This window comes from Suricata suricatta, chromosome 13 (genome assembly GCF_006229205.1).
Source record: "Suricata suricatta isolate VVHF042 chromosome 13, meerkat_22Aug2017_6uvM2_HiC, whole genome shotgun sequence".
NCBI lineage: Eukaryota > Metazoa > Chordata > Mammalia > Carnivora > Herpestidae > Suricata > Suricata suricatta.
This window is the reverse complement of record NC_043712.1, coordinates 89826679-89852899: the sequence shown is the minus strand read 5'-3', so window position 1 is coordinate 89852899 and position 26221 is coordinate 89826679. Positions and strand designations below refer to the sequence as shown.

Sequence of the window (26221 nt, the reverse complement as noted above, 5' to 3'; positions counted from 1 at the left end):
GCTTTTTATTTCGGTGTTGTCCCAGTAGTTTATTTTTGCTTTTGTTTCATTTGTTTTATGGCCTGGGGAGACATATCCATAAATATGTTGCTATGGCCAATGTTCAAGAGATTATTTGTCTATGTTTTCTTTTAGGGGTTTTATGATTTCGGGTCTGACATTTAGGTCTTTAATCTATTTTGAGTTTATTTTTGTGATGGTGTAATGAAATGGTCCAGATTCTTTCTTTTGCATGTTGCTGTCTAGTTTTCCCAGCACCATTTATCAAAGAGACTGTCTTTTCCCTATTGTATATTCTTGCCTCCTTTGTAGCCGATTAATTGACCTAGAAGTGTGGGTTTATTTCTGGGCTCTCTATTCTGTTCTCCTGATCAGTGAGTTTTGTGCTGGTAGAACCGTACTGTTTTGGTCACTGCAGCTTTGTGTAGTTTACCTTGACATCTGGGGTTGTGGTACCTGCGGCTTTTTTCTTTCATTGCTTTGGCTATTCGCCTTCTCCTGTGATTCCATATAAATCTAGTATTATTTGTTCTCATTTTTGAAAATTCACATACCTTTTGTCATTCAATCCTCATGGCAACATAACTGATCAGTATTATCACAACTGCCCATCGTAGATGGGGAGACTGGCTCAGAGGGACTTGCCAGGACTGTAGACAGAGCTGGATTTCTGGAGTTGTTCTTCCCTCAAACTCTGTATTCCTGGGCTCATCCTGTTTTATCATTACTGGTGGTTAACTTTTATTATCTTAATCATACTTGAATCTCATCCCTATAGCTTTATAAACAAAAGTAACTGTTGGCTCTAGGTTTCCAAACTGGGGTCAGAGTTTAGAAATTAAGTAAATTTCCTATAAAGCATTATTCTCAACCAGCTGCGATTCGACTCCACCTCCCACACTGGTGGTGTCTGCAGACTCTTGGTTGTTGCACTTTGGGGGCGGGGTGCATGTGCCATGGCGTCTCCTGGGTACAAGACCTTCCCCAAAGGAAAGGATAGCCCTGCTCCCGCCCCCCACCAGAACAGTCCAACCCAGGATGCCAGCAGTGCCAAAGTTGGAGACCCTGGTAGGAAAAACGAGACCTATTTACCAAAGTTGGATGTTCAAACCCTCCACCCCGCCTTACATACATGTAATGTTTTCTACTATCCTCAAAATTATTTAAAATCTAGTTTGGGGGGTAGTTTAAGATAAAGCAATTATTTTTCATAACACAGGCATAATTTGGAGCATGTCAGTAATGTTACTATGAAAAAGCATTAACGTTGTGCTAAAAGTGTTATATATAAATTATAGCATTTTCTGGAAAGTAGTTTATGTTCCTGGGCAGGAGGAGAAAATTAAGCCAAAGCACAAACATTTTACTTCTAGTCAGTATTTTAATTTTTTTTTATTTTCTAGTTTTGCCTATGTTGAATGCAAATAAAAAATAGATACAGTATTCTTTTATACAGAGCTTTTAGTTCCTTTGTGTATTGTTCAGTCCTGTGCCTGTTGATTTATACCAGCTGTGTTTCCAGAGTTGCTCAGTTTGTCATATTTGAGCAGACAACTTTATAGAGTGGACAGTGTCTAGGCTCTTCCAGCCGAGGTCTTAGAAGGGATGCCTTGAAAGTGCTCCTTACGTACAAGGTGACGTTGTCATTTAACCTAACAATTGACTTATTGTTGAAAGCTTATAACTAAGATAATAAACAACATGAATTACATATTTTATGTAAACACTATGCATTTTCGTAGAGGTTTTATAATCTGGTAATAATAATTAATTTAAAAAAGCATGTGCTATGGTCTGAAACCAGATGTTGTAAATAGCATCTGTCAAGTTGATAATAAACATTTACTGAGGGCTTTATTTATTATAAGGAGTTAGTTTAAACATAAAGACAGTAAGACTGTAAAATATGGGAATTTGAATAAGATTATATGAAACCATACTTCAGCATTAATAGAAATATTACAGTACCACCCAAGTTATTAATGAAAGAATAATAATGTGCTCTCCATGTAGCCAGTCTTGTCAATTTTGGTTTGCTAACAGCAAATTAAAGAGCACAAGTTTTGCTAAGTCAAGCATTCCATTTACAGTACAGTTATCTTTAAAATGGACTTGATAAAGTGTTAAATACTGAATATGTTATTTTTTTGTTACCGAGAAAATATTCAAGCATGAGATGTATGCAAAATCCTTTGTGTACAGAAAAACATGCTTGTTTTTCTTGATCCCGATGGAGCATTAGTTTTGCAAAATTCTGTTGAAATTTTTTGTCATAAAAGTAAGTCAGTGGACTTAGCATGTAGGAATAGATTTTTGCTTATTTGCACAATACCACCATTTTTTATAGAGTTCAAGTATTCCAAATGTAATAATTTCTGAATTTTATATTAAACGGAGATCACTAATTACTACTTCCTGAAGTTCCCGAGCTGCACGCTCATTCTGCTCACAACACAGCGAAAGGCCGCGGGCTGCACCTCCCAGTACCTCACCGGGTTGTTGGACAGACTGATGGCGCTGTATGGCGATTTCTTCATCTTCGGCACTGTCGGGCAGAAGTCGTTCACGCCCACTTTCGTAATTGAGTTAGAGTGAAGGAAGATGATCTGTGGCAGGAGGAGAAAGAATGGATTCAAGTACATAATGCATGTAAAAAGAAAATGTTGTTTTTACAGTCCACATCTGTTCGTGGCTTTATTTGTCCATTTATTTTATACTGAATTGAATGTATTTCATTAAAATATATGTACTTGTCCGTTTATGCCTGTATAAAATACTTAGTGTATCAGCGCAGGATGGAGGTCGCCTGCTGCGGCCCAGAGCACAGTCCCCGCCCCAGGCGCCCAGTACATAGCAGTGCGCGTGCGCCGCTGTGCCATAGTTCCAGCGCTGGGTTTTCATAAAAAGTGTTAGATGACCAGAAGAATATAGTTCTCCCACGGTCAGGCCTGCAGTGTGAATATAAATTGTTAGCTAGTGTTCTCTGTGGTCAAGGCAGACAAGTGTAGAGCTGCTCTTTTTGTAAGTTGCTTTATAGAAAAACATGTCTGTCAACAGCTTGTATACATATCTGTAATATAGCATCAATAGTTGAATCTTTAAACTATTACTCAGAAAGAATGGACAGTATAGGAATTTCTCTGCATTCCCTTCAAGAGCTCTTTAAATTCTTCTTTGGTCTTTCTGGCAGCACATTTTGGCATATGAAAAAGCCTTTTGCAGCCACAGCTAAGGTACTGGTTTAGGCTGTTATTACCTCTAGATTTTGCCTTTATCTAGAGGTTTGGCGAGACTGGTCTGAGCCAGTCATGAGAACTCGAGACATTGTTAAAAGCTTTAAGTTTGGGGTTGGAGCTCCCTGTGCCCTCTGTCTGTCTTGGGGGTTTTGTGACGGGTGTTTTGTGTGGTGCATGCATGTCTCCCAGCAGCTTGGAGTCAGTGCCAGGTACAGATTTCCACAGTATTGACCTCCCTGGGAATGAGAAACAGTGCTGGACATGGACATGTTTGCTTTGTAAACATTTGCTGAATAATGACATGTGTACTTCTTTAAAATTCTGGTTTTTGTGTTCTAAATCTATTCATTAAAAAAATGCTAGCAAGAATATGGGTAGATTTGAAAACAGAAGCTGGAATCAGTAAATTCTTGTGGAATAAAAAACGCAAATTGGGGATAGCTTGAGAAAGGACAGACTCAGGTTGTACTCACTGGTTAGACATTTAAATACAGCATTTGAAAAAGTCAGTAAAAGTAATAACCTGGAGTTGAACACCTGTCATCTCTACCACATCCATTTTGATGGCTTTTATCCCAATGGAGTCTAGTGAACAAAACTTCTTTAAAGATAAACTGGGGAGAAATGTAGAAACAGCAGGGACTCAAGGCCCATTTTTTTTTCAATGTGTTTTGCTTCTTGGAAAATGATGATGTTGTGTATCGAGGAATGCACACAAGAAAAGTGGACTCATGTCAAATGGGATTAAGTAGGGATTCTTGATTTGAGGACCACAGATGAGAATCGGGGGGATCTGTGCAACTCGTAGAAGTGTGTACAATATATTGTCTTCGTTGTTTGTTTCTGGAAGGATCTAAAACTTTATCAGATACTGCAAGGACTCTTGGGCTCCTCCCGCCTAGTCAGGACTTGCCAGATTAGAACAAAACGGTTTCTAACAATGAAGAAGAAGAAATGTGAACCCATGACACTCCAGATACTGACTTTTGATTTCGTATTGTGGCCTGAATTTTTTTAATTATACACATTTGTCATCTAGCACCACGTGGATAAATGAAAACACCTGGGACCCTGCCTCCATGCTTTTCGTGAAATGTTTCCAGAATGAAAGGATATGTGATCCTCCTTGGATTCCTGCTGACCAGTCCTGCCTTTACACCACCCCCCCCACCCCCCCCACCCCCGCTGCCCCTGAGACCTGGAAGTAGCCAGGTCGGAACCTCGCCGTGGTGGCTTCAGAGGCAGGAGAGACCACGGGTAGAAATGGGCACCTGAGCGTCTTTTAGCTGGTGTCTCCTTAGAAGCCCTGGCGTAGAAGCACCTCAGGCCACTGGACAGCCTTTGCATGTGTGCTACCCTTGCTGCTGGTTTAGTCTTTACTCAGGTCCTCATACATCTCACAGAAACCCAGGGAGGTACTGCTCTCCACAGAACACACGTGGAGCGTTTTACCTGGAGGTATTTCAACTCCTGTAATCCTGAAGGGATTTTTTTTAGTTTGTTGTTTTCCAAGTGTATTTCTCTCACTCGTGGGATGTTAGCAAGACTTCCATTTTCGATATCAGTGATTCTGTTGTTTCCTAGGCCCAGCCTAAAATGGCATAAAGTGCATCAACGCTTTTTAAAAATTTATTATTTTAACATTTATTTTTGAGAGTGAGACAGAGAGAGGGAGAGAGAGCATGAGCAGGGGAGGAGCGGAGAGAGAGGGAGACACAGAATCGGAAGCAGGCTCCAGGCTCTGAGCTGTGAGCGCAGAGCCTGACCTGGGGCTCGAACCCACGAGCCATGAGATCGTGACCTGAGCCGAAGTCGGACGCTTAGCCGACTGAGCCCCCAGGTGCCCCGACTGCATCAACTCTTAAGCAGATACTGTGACAGCTGAATAGCCCACAGCTGAGTGGGAAGCAGACACCTGACCTATCTGCATGTGTGTTCAGAGAAAGGTACTTTCTGGTTTCAGTTAATAACCCCTTTCAGGGTGTAACAGCTATCTGTCTTTTCCACTGTCACCAAAGTCTTTATCTTTTTTTTTTTTTTCTATTCTGCAGTGAATTTTATTGAATTCAGAGGGGACATTCCTTTATGAAAAATAAAAAAACTAAAGTTGTACAAGCATGCGTGGTGAAACAAATCCGTGATAAAACCTGCTCAGACCAAACCGGAGCAGACCCCAGTTCACACCACAGCCCACATGGAGGTGTTTTTATTCCATACAAGTAAACAGCAATAATGGTAACAGACAGAGACCATAAAGCACCGGAACTTTGGGAGTTCGACTAGTGTATCACCTAGCATTCTTTTCTGACCAGCCAGGTAAGCGACAGAACACACCTGCTGATGCCAAAAAACCAAAGTCTTTATCTAACCTGCATCGACTACAGGGACATTTGAAAAGTATTCTTTTCCTCCTGCCACTTGGTGTCCCTCCACCATGTCCTAGACAGAATAGGACACCCCTGTCCTCTTCCTTTTCCCTACACAGTGACAGACTTGATTCGGGCCGCAAGGCTCTCCGCAGGGCCTCGCGAGTACCTCCCTCAGGATCGCGACCACGTCTGAGCTGGGGCTCGGAGCCTTTTACCTTTGCAGGTCCTTGTAGCGCTTAAAATCCTCGAGTTCCACAGTCGCAATTTTGTTATAGTCTAAGTGAAGCTCCAGTAAGCTTGATGGAAGTTCTAGAGATAAGAAAAGTAATAGACATGTTAGATCAAGCAAAACGAAGCCCCATTTATGATTTCTTTACTTGTTAAGTTTCACATTGTAGACTTCGATAGTTTCTGAGGATCTGCTTTTTTTTTTTTTAGCTATTTATTATGGAGAATTTCACGCATACACAAAAATAACTAGTTTTAGGAGCCAACACAGTGCAGTCCAGCATCAGCAATTCTCTCCATTTCTCTAAGGTTTTTTCATCTACTACATTAGCTATTTGTCGTTGGCTGCCTTTTATTAATTTATTTTTCTTCATTTACTTGTTTTTTGCTGGCGTATTTAAGATTTAAAAAAATTTTTTTAATGTTTACTTATTTTTGAGAGAGAAAGACAGTGTGAGCAGGGGAGGGCAGAGAGAGAGGGAGAGACAGAATCCGAAGCAGCTCCAGACTCTGAGCTGTCAGCACAGAGCCCGACATAGGGCTCAAACCCATGAATCATGAGATTATGACCTGAGCCAAAGTTGGACGCTTAACACCCACGCGCTCTTTTTTTTCTGGAATATTTAAAACCAAATTCCGTACATGATGTCATTTCACCTGTAAGGTGGCATTCACCAGATGTCTCTAACTCACAGGTCCTCTTGTTTCTACATGGCTGTCTCGTCCGTGTCACAGCCACAGAATTAGCAGCGGCTCTTCACAGTCACTCTCATATACAAGTTTTACAGTTAATTTGTTCCAAGTCTGGATCCAAATATAAGTTTACAGAATGCCCTTGGTTCTCCCACTCTCAGAATTTCTTCTACTATTAAATACATCCTCCTTATTCCCCATTCTGCATGGATTTCTTTCAGATATTGATTGATTTGAGATACTCATTTGTGTATTGGACTGATGGATTCCACATACCATTTGTCTGAGTTGTCTAGCCCCTGTTTCTCATGAGCTGGTGGTTAATCTAGAGACCAATTAAATTCAGTAGATCAGCCTTTCCTTAAGGTCCATTATTTCATTAAGAATGGGAAAATGGTGATTTTCGGATTTTGTCAAGCTTAATGCATTTGTTAGCTAGAATTCTTCTCTAAAGAATTTTCCTTCATCAGTTATTTAGTCACTATGTAATATGGCTTTTACAGGAAAGACAGCATAAATGTCATAAGTAATTGGTGCAATGCTCATAGGTGACCAGTGAAGTTTTTCTTAGTATCTTTATGAACACATGGATTTTTACTGTTTGATATATTTGATCCATTGTGGTATTTATTCTCTTCCGTTAAATTAGGAGGATCATCTCCAGTGTAACCTGGCACGTGCCAGGTGCCCCCTGTGAATATGGGCACCTTCCCTTCTCACCCCTGCGTGCCCTCCCCAGCCCTCCCCAGATTTACAGACCCTGGAACAAAAGAGATAACCAGAAAATTAAATCACACCCCACTTTATTAGGCTTCTACATGTAAGGTAGTATTTGTTAACCATAGATGCTACTTAGCTAAGGACGGTGTTCTTTTTTCAATTCTTATCGAAACATTTTCTTCCTTTATTAGTGGTAAAGACTGTTGACGGTAATTGAAATATCCTTATAAATATCAGTACTCTTCCTGGCTCAATTTATGTTGATTCCAGAGTCTACTTTGGATTTTAAAAGTAATAAAACGAGATAGCAGGAAAACAGTTGTAAACTGCGAGGGTTCTAATTTCTTGATTTCTAATCAGTTGAGCTTAAGTACATTCATGGAATGGCTATATCCTCCAATATATTAAAAAAAAAAGTGGAGGGGGGAGGTTCTGTCTTCACTTGTTGAGCAAATCCATCATCTAGAAATCACTAAAAAGGTATCATAGGGTGTTCCAGCCTGTTCTAGAATATGCTGTAGCAAGTCAGAGAAATCTGTTCATGTTGAGCAGTTGGGGAAACTTTCTGGAAGAGGGCCTGTGGACTTGAGGGGACTGTCTCTTTCCTAGAACATGGGGAAAGTGGATAACCAAAGAGAATAGTATGACCTCTGTTTGGTGAGTGAGTGATGTGTGGGTCTAGGGGTAGCTCAGTGGCTGTGCCCCACACTGGCAGGCCGCCGTGCGGACGTCCTACGCTTCCTGGCCGGTGTGCCAACAGCTGTCTTCTCCCTGCCGCGCTGTGCTAGTATGTAGAAGAATTTCCCAAATAAACTGGGAGGAGAATATGTCGCACTCTCCTTATGTTAACTCTTCAGGTCTGGTAAGGACCTTTTGGATCTCTGCCTGACTTCATATTGCCCCGGGCTGGGCCCAGCGATTGAATTATAACATTTCAGCAGTCAGCCTTAACATGTTAGCAAGTAAATTGTAAAAACAAAAAAATTTAACTGGCTTTTGAATGTCATAGATAGAGTAGTTATATAAGACGAGAGGTTTAATTCCAATTTAAATTTTTAGAGATGTAATATGTTCCTGAAGGTTTTGGAAGAATCTTGAAAGCATCATGAGAAGTTTAACCTTCATTTTTCAGGTACACTGACGCCTGGACATTGCAGCCTAGGGGCGGCTGCTGGGAGTGCAGCCCTGGGGGGCGCCAGCCTTCTCTCTCCCTGGCCCTCCCTCGTGTCCTGCTCTCCACCTGCCCCTTGCCCCTCGCTTGCTCTGCTTTCAGCATGTACAAGGCATTTCCATATTTAACTTGCTAGGTGGCATGTATTTTTGTTGGTGTTTTAAAGATGAGAAGATAGGGGCACCTGGGTGGCTCAGTCGGTTAAGCATCCAATTTCGGCTCAGGTCATGATCTCACAGTCCGTGGGTTCGAGCGCCGCATCAGGCTCTGTGCTGACAGCTCAGAGCAGAGCCTGCTTCAGATTCTGTGTCTCCCTCTCTCTCTCTGCCCCTTCCCCACTCACTCACTGTCTGTCTGTCTCTCTCTCTCTCTCAAAATAAAATAAAGATCTTAAAAAATAAAGATGAGAAGATAAATAAAACATATTAGGTTTTGTGTTGAAAAATAGCCACCTATCCAAAGCCAGATAAGGTGATTTTTAAAATTGTGTCATTCTGAATTCAACTGATTTTTCCTGTAAAAAAAAATTGTCTTTTACTTTTACTTTGATTTTTCTCCTATGTGGAAGATCACCACTTGATTCATAAAACCAGCATTGCTGCATTTTTAACTTCCTGGTTGATGCGCGCTCTGCGGCCCTTCTGGATCAGGGGGGCAGCAGAAGCAGCCTGGGACCGAGCGGCCGCCTCTGCTGTGGACCCCGGAGGGCAGGGCTCGCCCTTAGCCCCTGCTCTTTCTGACTCAGGGGTCTTGGTGAGAGAGCGTGGGCACCTTGTCCGAGCCAGGAATGCGCTCGGAGCAGGGACCTGAGGGAGGCCGGCCTGGGCAGTCCGCTGCCAGCTGGGAGCTTGCGGGAAGCGCCACAGACTCCAGACGCCTCTCACTTGGAGGCGCCGGCTTCAGACCACGTGGTGAGGAGCAAGGTGCCCATTCTGGCAAGGGTTATGTCAGGAGAGGGCATCCACCCGGTGCCCGGCACCACCCTCTGACCTCCCTGTGCACTGGCGCGTTAATCTGCACAGCAGCGCAGTGAAGCAGGGGTCCAGGGTGCGTGCGTGTCCCCGCCAGCGCGTGTCACTGCGGCATGGCTGGGGAGGGTCTCGGGCCCCGGGCCCCAAGCGTCTTCCCCAGCCTTCCTCTCTAGAGAATGCCCACCCCTAGCAGGTCCTTCACAGAATGACAGGAATAGATAAGTAAAGGTCAGGAAAGAGAAGGAAAAGAAAAAGTTCATGACCTCATGTTCGCTCTCACCGGGGAATCAAGATTCTGGTTTCATACCGGGGAAGAAGAAGAAGGCACATAGCGCTCCGTGTGTGTCAGAAAACAGTAAATCCCACACCACCCTGACCAAATACGTGGGCACAGAGGGTGCTGACTGCAGTGTGGTTTTGACATTGCATTCAGCTTACAGCAATACATTTAATGGCCATTTAAAAATGACAGTTTTAAAAAAGTACAAACCTTTAGGAATTGAGGTCAGTTTTGCTTCTGCGATTCTGATATGAAATACTGTTACTCCTTCAAATGCCCCCGGTTCAATCCCGTTATTATCGAGAGGGTTTGCACTCATTTCTGTGGAGGCAAATTACATCCGTTAGCATACATTCGCTGTGTATGAAGGAGATCACAGTGCAGGGACAGAAGAACATTCTGAGAAATGTGAGCTGCATCTTTCACTCTGCCTCACTCAGGGTGTTTGTTTCTGTGTCTGTTTCTCGTTCTGTTCATCTCCGAGAAGGACTGCTTTGTATTACATAGCCTGAAGTAGCAATATGCTTATATCGTATGAGATTGATACTAGGGCAGATTTATTATATAATAGAGTTTTGCTTTGAATTACTAAGTCAGAGGCTTGTTACCACTCTGTTCTGACCATGAGCATATTTTGTTGTGTATTATTACATTAGAAAAAAGCTAATCCTTTTTGTAATTTAAAACATTTGTGTTTTCCTATATGCATTTGTCACCAAAGCTTTTAAAATTATAAGTCAATTAGAAATTGTTACTCCATAAACAGAAATATCCTTTTGAGGAGATGCCAGTAAGTGGCGCTACTTGGTAAGTGCCAGGCATCTGGCCGAACTAAATTTGTGATTAATGAATGAGAACTCTGAACGACTGTTGTGGAGGCAGGGGGTGTGGTCAGATCACGGCTGTTAGAAGGAGGAGAGAGTGGGGCTTGTGCTATACAACAAAAACTCCTCAGCTCAGCCGGCTTAACGCAGATGGTGTAAATTACATGTACATTCCACATAATCTCTGAATTAATTTTGTATGTTGCATTTGAGTAGTTCATACAATACATTAAAAATACTACTTTTTTAGGTGTAGGAATAACCTTATTATTTTTTTTAAATACCACCTTTAAGTTAAATTTGAATAACAGATTTTTACCAGTACGGGTTCAGTTAGAAAACTAAAACCATACTATGCTCTTCAAAGGGGCCTCCTGAGAGTGTTTGTTACAAAAGGCAGGTTTCTTTACATGTTATAAATTGTGTGTGATACTTTGATTAATAAATGGCTTATCTAGATAAAGATTATCAGATTTAAAAATTAATTTTGGAAATTATCAGTCTTAAAATTATTGATAATGGTCAAGATCTCTACATTTACAAATGGCTTATAATTCCAGAATGTCTCATTCATGTGCATAAACTTACCTAGAACATGTAAAGTATTCATTCCTTTGAATGTCTCCTTTTGTATTTTCTTAACTTTGTTATCATGAATTCTGAGTTCTGCTAGCGATTTGGGAAGATTAGATGGTATTTCGCTTAGTTGGTTGTGGGACAGATACAGCCTTCTCAGCTTCTTTGTGGTTAGAAAGGCTTTGGGGTGAATCTTTGTTAGCTTATTGTTGTTCAGAATCAGAGCCTAGGCAAAGCATAAAGAGTTACACCATATCACGAAGTGGATGTGATTTATTGATACTCTGCAGTGATTAGCGCGTTCATGGAAACCAGCACAAAGTACGTCCTTCATATTCTTTCTTAACCATGTAAAACATTCCCCTAGCCCCCTAAGGTAAAGAGAATATTTACTACTGAGTTAGATCACAGTGGTTTTGAGACTTGAGTTTGTCCTTCAGTCGGTGATGTGTTAATGCAGTTAGCCTGCGCTCCCCCACCATTTCCCTGCATGGAAGTGATCGATGCTATTCTATCTAAAAATCTATTCTGTCGCACCAAATACGTTTTTGTATGATTGTGTCTACTTTCAAAACCTTATTTCTTTTATGTTTACTGATGCTAACCATTTTTCCCAGACGGGAGACCTGGAGGAGTAAAGTCCTGCAAAGTGCCCCCAGCATTCCGACACCCGGGAGACCCTCGTGCGTCCCGAGAGGTGCCTCAACCCTTCTCAGTGCCTCAGAGGCCGCAAGCCCAGAAAGCAACAGAGCCTCACCCCTACCCCCGCCTTGAGTGTGGAGGGTGCCTGGCCGCAGCCCCGGGGACGCTGGGCGCGGAGCTACCTGCCGTTCCCTGTGACCTTCCAGCCCCCTGCTTCCTTCAGAGGGCAGCTCTGGGGTCACCGCGCTGACACCTGCTGTCACCGCGCCCAGTCCACACCCCACCTTCCTGGTGTTCCCACTCTGACTTGATATGCCTTTCTGGTGTAACTGCTGGTGTGCTTCTGCCACCGAAGAAATACAAAGACTCTGGCAGCTGAACTCCCTTTACTGTGGCTTCTTGTGGCAACAGTATTGTTCCTTTCCTTACCCTGCACCGAGTGCTCCAGTCTCCCCAGAAGGTAGATCAGCGCTGGGAGGAGAGCAAACTGTGTTTTGTTACCAGCCGGTAACGCTGTGTTTTCCTGTGTGCCGCCAGCTAAGTGTGTTCTCTCTCCTTTGCTCACACTAGAGTACGGGGCGGGCACTGGCCGTGGGCCCCCCGCCAGTGGGGGTGTGCGTGGGCTTGTGGGCAGCCTCCCCCTGAGACACGCAGCTTCAGAGTCACTGGGAAGCAGGAGCGAGGGGTGCGGGGCGGAGTCGTGTTTCCCTGGGGCCACGGAGGCCGCCCCAGCAGGGTGGGCGCGCAGAGGGCCTCCGGCTACACTGGGCCTTCAGTGCTGGCCGGCACACGAAGGTCCCAGAGCCCCACACAGTGTGGTTCTACGTCAGGACGGGAGACGAGAAAAGGCGAGCCTTTGAGAAGCGGGACAGTGAGTCCTCGTGGGCAACGAGGCCGTAGTAGCGGGTGGCGGAGGGCTGGGCCTGCGTGCTCTGATCTCTCTCTCTCTCACTCCCTCTTTGCTGTGGGACTGGCCTTGTGTAAGAACCGGAAAGCCAAACCGACAACTAAAACATAGAGAATTTACAGAATATCTAAGAAAGCATTTTGATTCTCTTTAAGGGCAGGTACCATATAAGATGATATTATAATTAAATGTCTTAAAATGTGCAGCATTTCTACAACTGAGGTATAGAGTGTGTGCTCTTAAGACGTGCTTTCACATTGAGCCAATCTGGAAGCACTGGCTGTTGGCAGCTGAGTTACCAGCCGTGTGCTCAGCACCTGACATGTGTTGGTTCCTCTAAATAGCCTCTCTGACTATATCATACACACACACACATCGTATGATACACCGTATGTTACAGCCCTTTCACGGCACAGGAAGGCCACGGTTAGCCAGGCAAGCCACTGTCCCGGTGTCTACTTCTGCTGGGACCAGTGATTGAGCCCAGGCCTGCCCGGTTCCAGAACCTACCACCCCTCCAACACAGTGCCACATAAAACTGACCAGGCAGAAATTGAGGCCTAACACCGCGCCTCACACCTTTCAGACTCTCCTTTCCCATGAAAAGTGGGAGTACGAGTGGGCTGAGTCCCTGGGATACTCCTGAAATGTAACAAAATTATATGACAAATTAAATTTAAACGGTTTATGATTTTGGTATTAAATAGAACATTGGGATGCCTCAATTGCTCAGTTGGCTGAGCATCCGACTTTGGTTTAGTTTATGATCTCGTGGTTCGTGGGATTGAGCCCTGACAGTGCCGAGCCTGCTTGGGAGTCTCTCTCTTTCTCTGCCCCTACCTTGCTCACACTCTCTCTCAATCTCTAAACAAATAAAGTTTTAAAAATAGGACATTAATTATTCTTGTGGCTGTGTAGCTCAGTATAAAGTTGGAGAAGAGGTAGAAGCATTCACAGCATATATTTCCAACTTCTGAGAGTTAATAATGGCCTTGCCATTCTCCAAGAGTCTCTGTGGTCAGGAGTTGGTGGGGTGGACTGGACAGATTCTTGGTGGAGTTGTTCTAATATTTAAGTGAGGCCTCAGTTATAATTCTCTGCTCTTCCATTTTCTAGTCACTTTGTTTTTTTAAACGAAAACCTTATTATGTACGGAGCTAAATCTAAGCTGTCAGCACAGCACCTCTGAAAGGGAGGAAGCAGTCATGGTCCTGAGAGCCCACGCCTGGCAGCATGGAGAGGTGTGCTTTTGCCAGGCGGCTGGCCTGGCCCTCCTCAGGGCGCCCCTCCTCGCCAGGCAGGTTTGGCTTAGGCTTGAGAGAGAGCCTAAGGAATGAGGAGCGACCCTCGTGGTGCCTAGAGCATGGCCAGCCTTTGTGTTCTTGCTCACCCGGCTGACAGCAACCACACATAGCGGGACTCACTGGTCCCCTTCCCCCACCTGCGAGGACAGGTCATCAGGGTCCACGCGCTGACCTGAGTGTGACGAGAAGGCAGGGTGGCCTCCAAGAGGACAGGAGGAGAATAGGCCTATGTGAGTGGCTGCAAAAGAATGATGTGGCCGTGGTCTCTCTACCGTCTCCTGTTAGTGTGATACTGCCCGACAGGCATTCCGTTTCTTTCCTCCAGCACAGCCTGCAAATGTGCACCCATGGCCTTGGGCAGTCCTGGCTCACACTGGCTGAGCTCCACAGCCTGGTGCGGAAAAGAGGCCCGCGCCCTAACTCTGCTGAGGGGAAGAGAGGACACCCCCACGGCTGCGACACTGTGGAGTCAGGCTCTTCCCACACCAAAGTCCAAATCAGATTAGAAATTTTACTTGCTAAAATCTAAAGGCTCTAAATACCAAACACAAAAGTAAGCATCTTCTAAATCTTAGAAAGTTAAAGTATTAATAAATATTATAAGCAAAAATTAGTTTTCATTTTTAAAGTTCTAGAAAAAAAGCCATACAAGTATATATTAATCGTTTAGATATTAGGTATATTACATGTGCAGCTCTCAGAGATTTATGGTGTCTTCTAGTAAGTCAGCAGTTTGGAGACGCACTTCCTCACAACGTATGCTAATGTGTTCCTGTAAACTATTATCATCATCGTCGTCATCATCTTACTCATTTCCATGCACAGTGACTGTGATGGCCTGAATAGATTATGAGCTCATTCATTGTAGGACCATTTACTTACAGTCGTAGCTCACTGCCTTTCACCTAGCTGTTGCTTCAGTTAGCATCACTTGAATTAAATTGTTAATTAAATCTATAATTTCTTACTAACTAGAACACTGCTGAGTAACAGGGATTCTATCATTCTTCACACACAGAAAAGTAACACCTGTTTACACAAAACAAAATACAAGTCACCCTTTTAGCAGCGATAGAGATTTTCACTTAAATATGAACATATATATATACTTACATAAAGTGAAGTGAGTCCTTTAAAATCATTTTCTTTGATTTCCTTAATTTTATTGTTTTGAAGGTCAACCATCTGAGTATCAAATGGAATGTTGCTTGGGACGGAAGACAAACCTGAGAAATAAACAAACATGTTATACACACTGTAGGCTGAAGAGAAGTTTTCTAGTTTGACAGCAATGTGGGTTAAAACCCATGATTACCAGTAAGAAACAGATAGCAATAACATTGCTCTTTGAAAGGTCCTGAATACCTTTTCAAGTCACTTGTTTATTTTTGCAAGGTTTCTAGTTGGCTCTAGCTGCCACTGCTCATCTGCACAAGGCGACCTGAAGTGGAGGGACATGAGGGCGTCACCCACACGACTGCTGGGGGTGACCGCCGCTGAGGGGCAGCTCCTGCCCGTGTACTGGGCTGAGAAGTATACGTGCTTTTTACCGGTTCTCAGGCTCTGGTACAGAATTGTAACCTGTGGGTTTTCATCCTTTTAAGAAGCCTCAACATGTAGAAAGTTATGCTTAGAAAATAAATTGTATTATTTTCATTGACATTATAAAAATGTTACTATGTATTTCCTTTAAGAATGAACTCCTGTACTTAGTGGTAAATTATTTAATCACACAAACTCTCTCATCTGTATCTCACTGTTGATGTCTGGGTGTGCGGTAGACCTTTCTGGAAACCCTCCCCCTCAGCGCTGGGTTTCTCCTAGCCATTGCCCAGGTCGGAAGTTCCTGGGTGCCTGGCAGTCTGCGCTTCTCACGGGTGGGACCGCAGCCTTCTCTCCGTGCGCTCCGATAAGGCACGGCTGCATCGTCTCCTTAGGGAGGTACTCAGTGAGAGACGTCAGTGTTTCCCCCCCCTTTGAATTAAAAAACAAAGAGCAGGAAATTACAAGAGCTGACATGATGCATTTCTTCCTGTGTTTTCTTGCTTTCCCTGGATGGGTGAACGTGCCCACCCCTGCTTGTTGTCAGACAAGCTTGATGAACATGGGGCCTTCTTGCTTTTCCCCAGCATTGACCGCCAGAATGTTCAAGCATGCAGATAAGTTGCAAGAATTTTACGGTGAAAACCCATATTCTTTCTCTATCCGTCAGTCCGTCTTTTTTTATGCATCTTACAGGGAGTTTCAGATGTTAGGGTACTTTTGGGGGGCCATCCTTGCTCTCGAAGAGCAGAGGTGCCGTGTCCAAACACCGAGAGTCGGCACTGCCCCTGTGGCCCCCGGTGCTTTCCTCTCCGTGGTTGACAGTGAGGATGCAATCTTTTAAGAAGTTTGACCATAGCTAGGAAGAGGCGAAGGGGGTAACTTGGTAGGTTAGCAAGGTAGCAGTTTTGTGAGCAGACAATTTTGGTCTTAGGAAATGAAGCAGAGGGTCTTGGAGGAACGTGGTGGCTCTGGCGAAAGCACCAGGTGGTGTAGACTGGGACCACCTGGCTCAGCCCCCCCCCCCCCCCCCGGAGAAATTGGATCCCTAAACAGAAGCTGATTTTCGGTGGGAGAGAGAGTGGTAGGGCCCCGGCCCGTTGTAATCACCGCGGTCACGTGGGAGTGGTGAGGCGTGTACCGCCTGTGTCGGACTATTATGGGTTATCTTGGGTGCAATTTGTTTAGTAGGTTTTTTTTTTTGAAAGCTAAATATCTAGGAGGCCGTGCAAGGAAAACACTGCACCAGCTGGCTGTCGTGAGGTCGCTGGGTTTTCTCAGTCGCGTCCTGGGACAGAGCTGGGCAGGGTCCCCTCCCAGGTCTTCGGGTGGAAGCAGGTGACCTTGCTCTACGGAGTGCCAGGCTGCCCCCCAAGCACCTCCTTGGTCAGTCTTAACCCAGAACCGGCCCCGCCGACACGAGCCCGTCCTGCCTGAGACGCAGCTGGAAACAGCGGCCGCACATTCTGGTGCTCCGTGGCCCCGACCTTTCTCTGCCCCGTCTGCCCTAGCTTGTTGCCCTTGCCGCTGCCCTGCCCAGGTGCTTCCGGTCGGGCCATTCTCGGGCCCTGTTGCAGCCCGTCGTCTCTTCCGCACCAGAATGCCAGAAATAAACTGACACCCCGTTTTCCCAGCCCCGTCTTCCTTCAGCGCCTTCCCATTGCTGCCAGCCCATCATAAGCTTCTCTTTGACGGATGCTTTGCGTTCCCTTCTCTCAGTTGTCGCACAAACATGCGCTTTATTGAAGTGCCCGCGGGGGCACAATGCCCACAAATGCCACGGCAGAGGGAAGTGAGCGTGCTTGGAGGCACCGGCCGCCTGGGTGCACCCTGGGCGTGGCCCTCGTGGGCCTCCTGGCCCAGAACGACGGGCCGGGCCTCACCTTAGCTTCCCACCACGGGGGCAGTCTGAGTCTTCCCCTCTCCTGAAGACAGCCCGGCTCGCAGCCCCTGCTCTGCGTTTCCCATCGCACCCGCTCCCTGAGCAGCCGGGAGTGCAGGCCGCCTCCTGAAGCCTTCTTCCGTAAAAGTGTTCAAAAAAAAAATCAAGTACTCAGCAGAGAAGTATGCATTCTTAGGACTTTAGAACGTGATTTGGTTCGGCCACTTTTCTAGACAGTTCTAACCCTAAATCATTCAAAACAAATAGAGCATTGACTTTACAAATGTCTAGAGATTTCAAAAACTCTATAACCTGTTTATTCTAGATAAGCAACTCATTTTTGTTATTGTAGAATGTTACTAGAAAGCACAGTATCAACCTGCTGACATTCTGAGATGAAACCACAGTGACGTCCATTCTCCCGGAAGGGAACTAAAATGAAGTATTCGATTCAAATTTGAGAAGAAAAGGAAATGTTCTATATATGAAATTCCCATTGCTTTTCTCTGGTTTTCTAGATTTTTAAAATAAGTTTGAATGTTCTTTGAGTTTGTTCTGTTTTCAAAAATCTTAAATGAAAAATTGCTCTTTAATTAGTGAGCTAATTTTTGAAATTTCAGTGGAACTCTTCCTGCCCTTTAAATTTTGCCAGAATGACGTTTTCTCCAGCATAAGTTGACATGGGTTCTTACCTAGATCAGAGCAGTGCACAACTCGGGAGTAGCACTGGCACCCAAAGGGGCACGTTGGGAACAGATCAAACGGGAAGAAGGGGTTAATTGGCTCTCCTGTTGGAAAAAGAGAGTTGTCCACATCAAGGTCACTGTCCGCTTCGTCTTCCATGTCCTTCAGCATCATGTGCTTCAGTGTCACATACGAAGGGTGAAACAAGGGCTTGGCGGAGCACAAAGCCAAGAGCACTAGGAGCACACACCCCTTCATGTCGCCTGGTGAGGGGCCAGCCTGCAACTAAGGAGACAAAGAGACTGAGTTAACACTCTGAGGAGACACAGAATTGGTTCCTGTGTCTGTGCGTTTCTCAGAGCAGTAAGAATACAACAGAATGGCACTTGGACCCAACGCGAGGGTGACAGTGAATTTATAAAGTGTTTGGAAAGCAGTTGGGGCAATATGCTTTGGAAGTTTTAAGAATATTTTTATTTTTCATTACTAATTCTGCTTTTTATAATCTAGTCTCGGGAAATAACTTTTTTTTTAAAGTTTACTTATTTAATTTGAGTAAGAGAGAAAGAGAGGGCACAAGGGAGGGAGGGAGGGACAGGGAGAAAAGGGGAGAGAGAGAATCCTGAGCAGGCTCAGCTCTGTCAACGCAGAGCCTGATGCAGGGCTCAAACTCAAAAACCATGAGATCATGACCTGAGCCGAAACCAAGAACCTGTTGCTTAACCAACTGAGCGCCTCCCCCCCCACCAGGCGTCCCTCAGGAAATAATGTGCATAAAGATGTCGATCACGAAATTACATATAATAGCAAAAACATTAAAGATAATATGAATGGTTAAATAAAGGAAATAGCCAAATAAAATAGGGTATATGTATTCCCTGAAGTACTTTGGAGCCCACAAAATATTTGCAAAGAAGTTTTAAAATATGGAAAATTGTAATTTTGAAATTATTTTAAAAAAGCAAATATAGAAAATCACTGCATAAAGTATACTTACACACACACACACACACACACACACACACACATCTATAATGGCATTAAATACTATTAGGAAACTAATAAATGCTCCTAAAAACAGAAACGTGATCATACCCACTCCCTATTCCCCAGATCCTTCCATTGCCTTAATATCTATAAAAGATACATATCTAATGTCTTTCAAAGCAAAGCCTGTGTGCCCCCTTGGCATCACATCTGGAAGTTGTCTGTAATTGATCCCCACCCCCAACCCCCACCAGCTTCACTCTTAGACTTGGTCACTTTTTCCACAGTGTCACTTGGATTTCTTCCTTCTAATCTGTTCCATTGTCTAACACCTGACCCAGAGCATCTGAGGGCCAGACTTTCTTATTTCTTCCTCTTTCTTACTCATCTTTCCACGGAGTTCTCTTTGTTTTCAGTTGTAATTTTCAAAGCCCACACAAAACAAATGAATGATTAAGAACCTTCTGAGTATAGATTTGTTGCCCTTTAATGGCAGATTTTCGCACCAGTGTGTTTACATACCATATATGTACATGTATGTTACATATCATGGTTTCTTAACTGTGTGATCCTTATGAAGCATCCATTCTTTGTAATTTTCAAAAAGGGAAAGCCTTACAAAATCATCTAAAGCAGACTTAGGGCGGTCTTCCTTTTGGGGCGTGCAGCTGGCTGCACACCATTGGTGAGGCTGTGTCCTGGCCATCCCAGGATGTCCCTCATCTGGTCCCCAGCAGTGGGGCTGGCCTGTGGAAGCTGCACAGGTCTTCCAGAGTCTGTCACAGATGATCCAGCCTCAGGAGGACCCAGTCCCCCACATCCTTGAGTCACACAAGCTGTTTCCAGTTTCTCAGAACCCAGAAATCAGCTTTAACCTCCCTGTGTGGGCTTGCTCTTTTGGACTTAGGCATCAGAAATGAATTAATTAGCTTAATTAAAATATTCACTTATATGTGGTATATCTTTTAATCACCATAGGAAGGTGAAAGTAATTATATCATCAATTATTAACCTGATAATTAACATTATTTAAATCTTAGAAATTTAAATGGCAACATGAGTATTTTATCCACTAGATAGCTGGACATCACTAACCATACATGGGATTTCTCTGTGATAACCCACACTGGATCATGCCAAGGACGGGACATACACTTTTGTTAGTTTAATAGTTCATTTCGGAGCCAGCCCTGGCCTCCCACCTCTTCCCTGCCTTACAAAGTATCAATTTAGTTTATTCTAGACACACCCCTCACCTTAAGCAGGAGGGACGGGAGGCACAGAGAGCATTCGTGGCCTCCAAGAGAATTAGACCTAAGTTATAGCTCACATGTCCCAGCCTGTTGTCTGCATTTTCTGTTGCAGCCCATGCGGGAACATGCTCTTGCATCCTGCAGGCGGGTGGCCTTGCCGGCACACTGTCATCTCCTCTCCAGCCAGTCCACACACTGCTGCCGACATACATCTGCACAAGAAGGGGTGCACACACAGCCCGTGCTGGCAGGGAGGGTGGGGGGGGGCATGGAAGGGAGTGGTAGTGTGGTCAGATTTATATGGGCAGGGACCCAATGCTGTCCACGTGAGGCCCAACAGCGTCTGTCAGCTGGCTCAGGGACAGGCAGGTTCCCATTCTATGTCTAGCCACCCGGGAATCCTGGCATGGGTGCCTAGTAAGGTCAACTGGGCTTTGTTTCCACTGTCACTTTGGCACATTCTTTCTGCTTCTCAGGTGCCTGCCCAACTTTGATCCGCCATGTTTCTTGACCTTAGGCTTCTGTGCGGCTCCTTGGTTCCCAGCTTTGCATTGACCTTCTGAAGCTCCCATTCCCTAGCTTGTTCAGCCCTGGCTGGGTCCTTAGCCAAACCAAAGCTTGTCCCTGGTACCAATTTAACGTTGGGGTTTTTTTTTTTTTTTTTAACCTTGTTTTGCATTGTAGCTCTGCCTTCTGTGTTCATAGCTGCCCCTGTTGAACTCAATGTCATTTGCAATCCTGTCTTCTGCCTTTGTTTGAGATGGCTGCAGTTGTTCAGTGGGCCTTTTATCAAGGTCCTGTTGTGTACCAGGTGCAGTGTTCGGATGCAGAATCTGTGAAGTAGAGGCTCTTCCATCCCTCGCTTCCCTCCTCAAAAAATAAAACCACAGCCCCTAATCCACTGCTGTCAACCAAGCATCCGTGTGTTGTAAAGGCCAACGCCAGAATGACCGGGGCATTCAGAGAAACACTGAACAATAAATGCCTAAGTCAGTAAACAGAACTGGACCACAGTTAGGCAGTGCTGACCACGTGCACTGTGGCCGGCTCTCTGGAGGGATCTCCAGGTGTGTGGTCCCCAGACTCATAAAGGAAAATTCTTGACGAGATGTCTGTTTACTCCTCAAATTCCTAGTTTATTGTTTAAGCCCAGTAGATATAAAGCCATCTATAAGATGTACACGAACTAAAAAACGATTAAAATAAAATACACAAAACCAGTAAGAGAGAATGGGCTATTGAGTGAAGAATTGTTCTGTTCTCTCTGGGGGCACATTTTTTAAGTTATTTAAGTATCAGGCTCTGGTCCTTCAGATACTTTTGCTTTTCCCGCCACTTCTGTAGCAAAAGTCAAACAGTAGTGTCGACATGGGAAATCTTTTGGGGCCATGGTTTCCTGAGAGATGGCAAAGTTAATAAGGAGTGTTTTGGGGGGCAGCTGGGTGGTTCAGTGGGGTGAGTCTAACTCCTGATTTCAACTCCGGTCACAATACCACGGTCGTGGGATCGAGACCCGTGCAGTGTAGACCCTATTTAAGATTCCGCACTCTCTCTCCCTCTGCCACTCACTCCCACTTGCACTCTCTCAAAAAAAATTTTTTTAAGAGCTATTTTTGAATTGGTTGGTTATTTTTCAGTATTTTCTTATAGAAACTTGGAGCTATATATGGGCTGTAGTTTCACAGTCTAGACCAGCAAAATCCATGTAATCCATCCTATACCTGAAATAGCAGGCATGGGAAAACCATAGAACCTTACAGAATGCGTATAGCGGGGGATATGTGGCGCTCCAGAGTGGGAGGCCAGGCGCGCGTGTGGCCGGCCTTTCCCTGGTCTGGCAGTGGGGCTGGGGCCTTCCCTCTGCTCCTGCTGCTTCCTGCTCTGGGCCTGCTGCCCTGTGACCTAGGCGAGCCCAGGATCCGGGTGGAGGCTGGGATCGGTATGACTGGTGTGGAGGGACAGCAGCCCGAGGAGCAGAGTTTGGAGGACGGAGCGGGCCACGCACGAGTGAAGGGGAGGGGGATGCCAGGCATCAGGGCTGCAGAGCAGCCCACCCGGGGCTCAGGAGGCAAGGCCGCCAGTGAGCGTTCCGCCTTCCTCTCTCCCGGCCTTGGAGTAGGCGGGCCTCCGGCTGGTGGGGCAGCACCCCTTGTCCCTGCCTCCCTGGGGTCCTTCTGCTGCAAGTGAGGGAAGAGACCTCTGGAGGCAGGGTATGTTTTCTGGGGGAACTGCCTCCACATGTTGGAGCTTCCCCGGCACATTCTGGGCCGGTTAGCGTGTCCACTCTCTGCTTGCAGGACTGCGGGGAGACTGGAGCAGCACCGGCTCCACTGCTGTCCATCTGTGCTTCGTAGGGAATTCTCTGTATTGAGACCAAAAGTGCCTTCTGGCATGTGCTCTCTGCTACTTCTGGCGTCTGTTAGCTATGTAAAGCTAATGTGTTGTTGTTGGGTTTTTTTTTTTTTTTTTTGTCTTTTATCCTGGTTCCTTAGAGAAGTCAGGCAAGACTTGGTTCTGTGATTCCTTTATCTGAGGTGACAGAGCTGCAGTAAAGTACAAGTGATTGTAGGCCCTTGCCCTATTCTAGCCAACCAGTTCTTACCCGCAGAAAATACCAGCATGTCTAGGAGGGACCGCTGTGTAGCAAGCAGTGTTTTTCTCTATTTTTCAGAAAGAATATAGGGAATATTATTTCTCATTTTAAATGATGTGTTTAGTTGCCTTATTTTAAAAATCTTGAGTTTATTAATATTTATGCTTAAGCTCTTATTTGGTTAGTGTGGACAGTAGTTAGATGTGCTATTTTTAAAACTTTTAAAAATATTTGTGTCTTGTTCCCAGGAAGACTCAGTATTTCCCCAGTTTAGACCAGTTTTGCCAGAGTTTCTTACTCATGGAAAGCTTTGGACTTTGGTTTCAAGTTTCTTTTAATCAGAATAGTATCTGGAATGGTACTTCAGTGCTACTGCTGCTATTAACAAACCCCGGCACGCTGGAGCCGGGAGAGGCCTCGGAGACTTCCTCTGCTCCCAGCGCTCGGCCCCCGCCCCCAGGCCTGAACTTGGAGACAGTAACCAGACTCTCCTCAGAGCGGACGGGGCAGGCGGTTTGGCCAAGTTCTCAGGATTGGAAATGGAGCTAAGAAGTGTCTTTCTGAATCTGCATAAACTCCTATTTTCCACTTAAATGTTCCACAAACTTAGAATGGAAAATTTGTCTAAGTGAAATGGTATTTCCTCTGACACTATTATTAGGAAAAGAAGTCACTGTGCTTTTAAATCCCGTGCTTACAGGTCTGCTTGGCAGCCATTCCCCTTGGAATGTCCCTATCCACTCACAAGTGCTGGTAGTAGTTTTCAGTGTGTAAATATGACAGGACGTGCTGTGTATCCACAGAAGGCATCCAAGCTAAATCCAGTCGAGGCTCAGCCCTGAAAGGGAATGTTCAAATATGCATTTGGAAACTTACCCACAATGCCTTTTGGAAGGAAATTGACCCTTTTAAAGATCACACTGTCCTTAAAGATATAAGCTTTACTGTAGAAGTATAAATCACATCTGATAAAAAATGTTGCTGGCCTCTTTTCCTTTTATACCAGTTTTTGTCCTTCACTAGTTTTTCCAGGCATCTTAAGAAACAAAGAAATCCCGCCTCTTTATTTTCTGCCGCCTCCTCCGGTGCCTAAAGACTTGTTCTTGTGAAGCTAGTCTAGCTTGTCCCGAGCCTCAGGTCAGGTACCCAGATTTTGTGGTTTCAGTGTGGTAGCTGGAGACTCCTTTCCGCCACACTGTATTGCGAAATACCGAAAACAAAAACATCAAGATGTCTTCACATGTGTGTGGGCTTATGATTTCTTTGTTTTCTTTTTTTCTTTTTAAATGATTGAGTGATTCTTGGTGGGATTGAAAAGAGCAGCACTTTATTTTTAGGGAGATCTAGACCCCTCGGGTTTCTTTGGGACTTAATCCTACCCCATGTGTCCACTGGCGTGGCTGCCACACCTCTGAGCACATGAACAAGGAGGAACGCTGTGCTGCTTAGATTAGGAGAGTCAGAGGCTGAAGTACTCTGTTTAATCTTTTTAAATCTAAGATTTAATTAAAAGTTTACTTTGGGAGGGGTCAAAGGAAATCTTTATTTTAAATCCTGACTGGAGTTTTGTGAAAAGAAGTTTCTGATCTTTCTGTTGGATATAGAGCTAGTTGAAGTATTGCTGATAAATATTCTTTCTTGGAATTATTATAGATTGCCATGTTAACTGTCTGGTGCCATCTCATTACATAAGAAAAAGGAAGACATTTATCAAGGAAAAATATGAACATTCAAATGTATCAGTCAAAATGACATTTGAATAATTCATACATTTTGAAAACACATTAGAAAATAGCAATTTTATGTTTTGAATGAAATATTTACTGTTTCATTTAGTGTGTTTGTGATATCCCCACATCATAATCATTCATTATTTTAAGGTAACGTTATTTTACTTAGTTATTTAAATGATTTTTAAAATGAGTCATGTTAAGCATGATAAAGCATAATGACAGGTTTTCATTTAACTGTAAAAGTCACAATTACGTGAAAATAAATCCATTATATATAAAACTTAAAGGCTAGAGTAATTTTAGGATATGTATTTAAGTGCTGACTTTTAAGGAACTATGCAGACACACTTTATCATTTAATGTACAAGCATTTACATTAATAACATTAATGTCCCTTTTGGATCAGCTGTAAAATTATAGCACCCTGCCCAGGAAGGACTTGAAAACATACCTTGTGAAAAGAGAGGCAGTCCTCCTGAGAGAAGCCCCGCAGGCCGCGCTCCAGAACGCCCGCTCAGGTGCTGGTTGAGGAGACGAGAGGAGAAGCTGTCACGTTTGGAAGAAAAGCGGCCTCGTGGGAGCCCAGCGTGGCGGCACCCTGGGTGACACTGGAGCCAGCTGCTTCCCCAGATTAGCCCATGTTAGGACTGAGGGGCGAGATTAAAACTTGTTTCTGCTCATGTGTTTTCCATCACTGTTTGTACCGGAGCCAAGACTTCTAGCTAAACCCTAGACGTCTACTGGAAGATTCTGAAGAAAAAAAAAGTTTAATAATGCCTGGCTTCTGGCCATTCAAAGTGCAGTTAAAGTCATTCAAAAAATACCTGATTTGAAAAAATACTTTATGAAGTTCTTAAATGAGCGAATACTGATATATTACAAGTTTAAAAATCACTCACCCCATGTAGACAGCAAAGTACGTATCAGACTTGGTGGAAGTACCGCCGTGGCCCATGGGTCAGGCGTCCAGACGTGCCCGAGGAAGGGGCCGCGCTCTGCCCACGGCCGTGGCTGACGCCGTTGCTCAGGGCTGCCGGTGGGGGGCTTCCTCCGAAGCTTCCAGCCCTGCCCCGGGGCCGTCGGGTGACCCGGGCCAGACCCCGGTGTGCGGCGGCCAGCTCGCGCCATCCCTGGGAGAGCAGGCGCCGTCGCCACGCACGTCAGGGACACATGGGAGCAGGAGGACGCTGCCCCTGAGCAGAACAGCGTTGTTGGCGCACTTAGGGTTCGCCCCTGCGACAGCACCCGGTTCCCCTGCCAGCTAGGGTCTCTTCCTTCTGGAGAGGACGTGTCTCTCCGGGTGGCTGCCGGGGGTGTCCCAGGTTGTGCATGAGGGGCCGGCCCGTGCGCGGGGTCTCCGGGGGCGAGCAGCGTCTGCTCTGCCGGCCCCACCGGGGGACACGCCCCTCCTCGGAGCTGGGGTGCCAGCCCCACGTGCCGGCCGCCGGGGGCCTCCGTGTCCGCCGCGGTAACACGCTGGGACGTGGTGGAAGTTGGACGGCGTTTGACAGCCTGAGTTCTGTCAGAGCATCGGCCACACGTGGGAAGCCCCTGGGCAGAGCTGTTTGCCTAAGTGTGTGTGACTAGATGCGTACACGTCAGTCCCCGCGCACACGGAGCCCCGGG

General features: G+C 45.1%; 2 protein-coding genes across 4 annotated transcripts in view; one reads left to right on the top strand and one right to left on the bottom strand.

The window, feature by feature from the left end:
- CENPP (centromere protein P) overlaps positions 1-26221 on the top strand; it is a 211338-nt gene that overhangs the window by 101153 nt on the left and 83964 nt on the right. The gene's annotated exons all lie outside the window — the stretch shown is intronic.
- On the bottom strand, positions 1368-25263 carry ASPN (asporin). The gene is made up of 8 exons (XM_029919444.1): positions 25047-25263; positions 18038-18314; positions 15035-15147; positions 11081-11294; positions 9879-9989; positions 5821-5914; positions 4689-4827; positions 1368-2606 (listed from the first exon to the last, which is right to left on the bottom strand). Exons 2-8 carry the CDS (start codon positions 18285-18287, stop codon positions 2409-2411), a joined length of 1119 nt encoding a protein of 372 aa, XP_029775304.1. The 5' UTR covers positions 18288-18314; positions 25047-25263; the 3' UTR covers positions 1368-2408.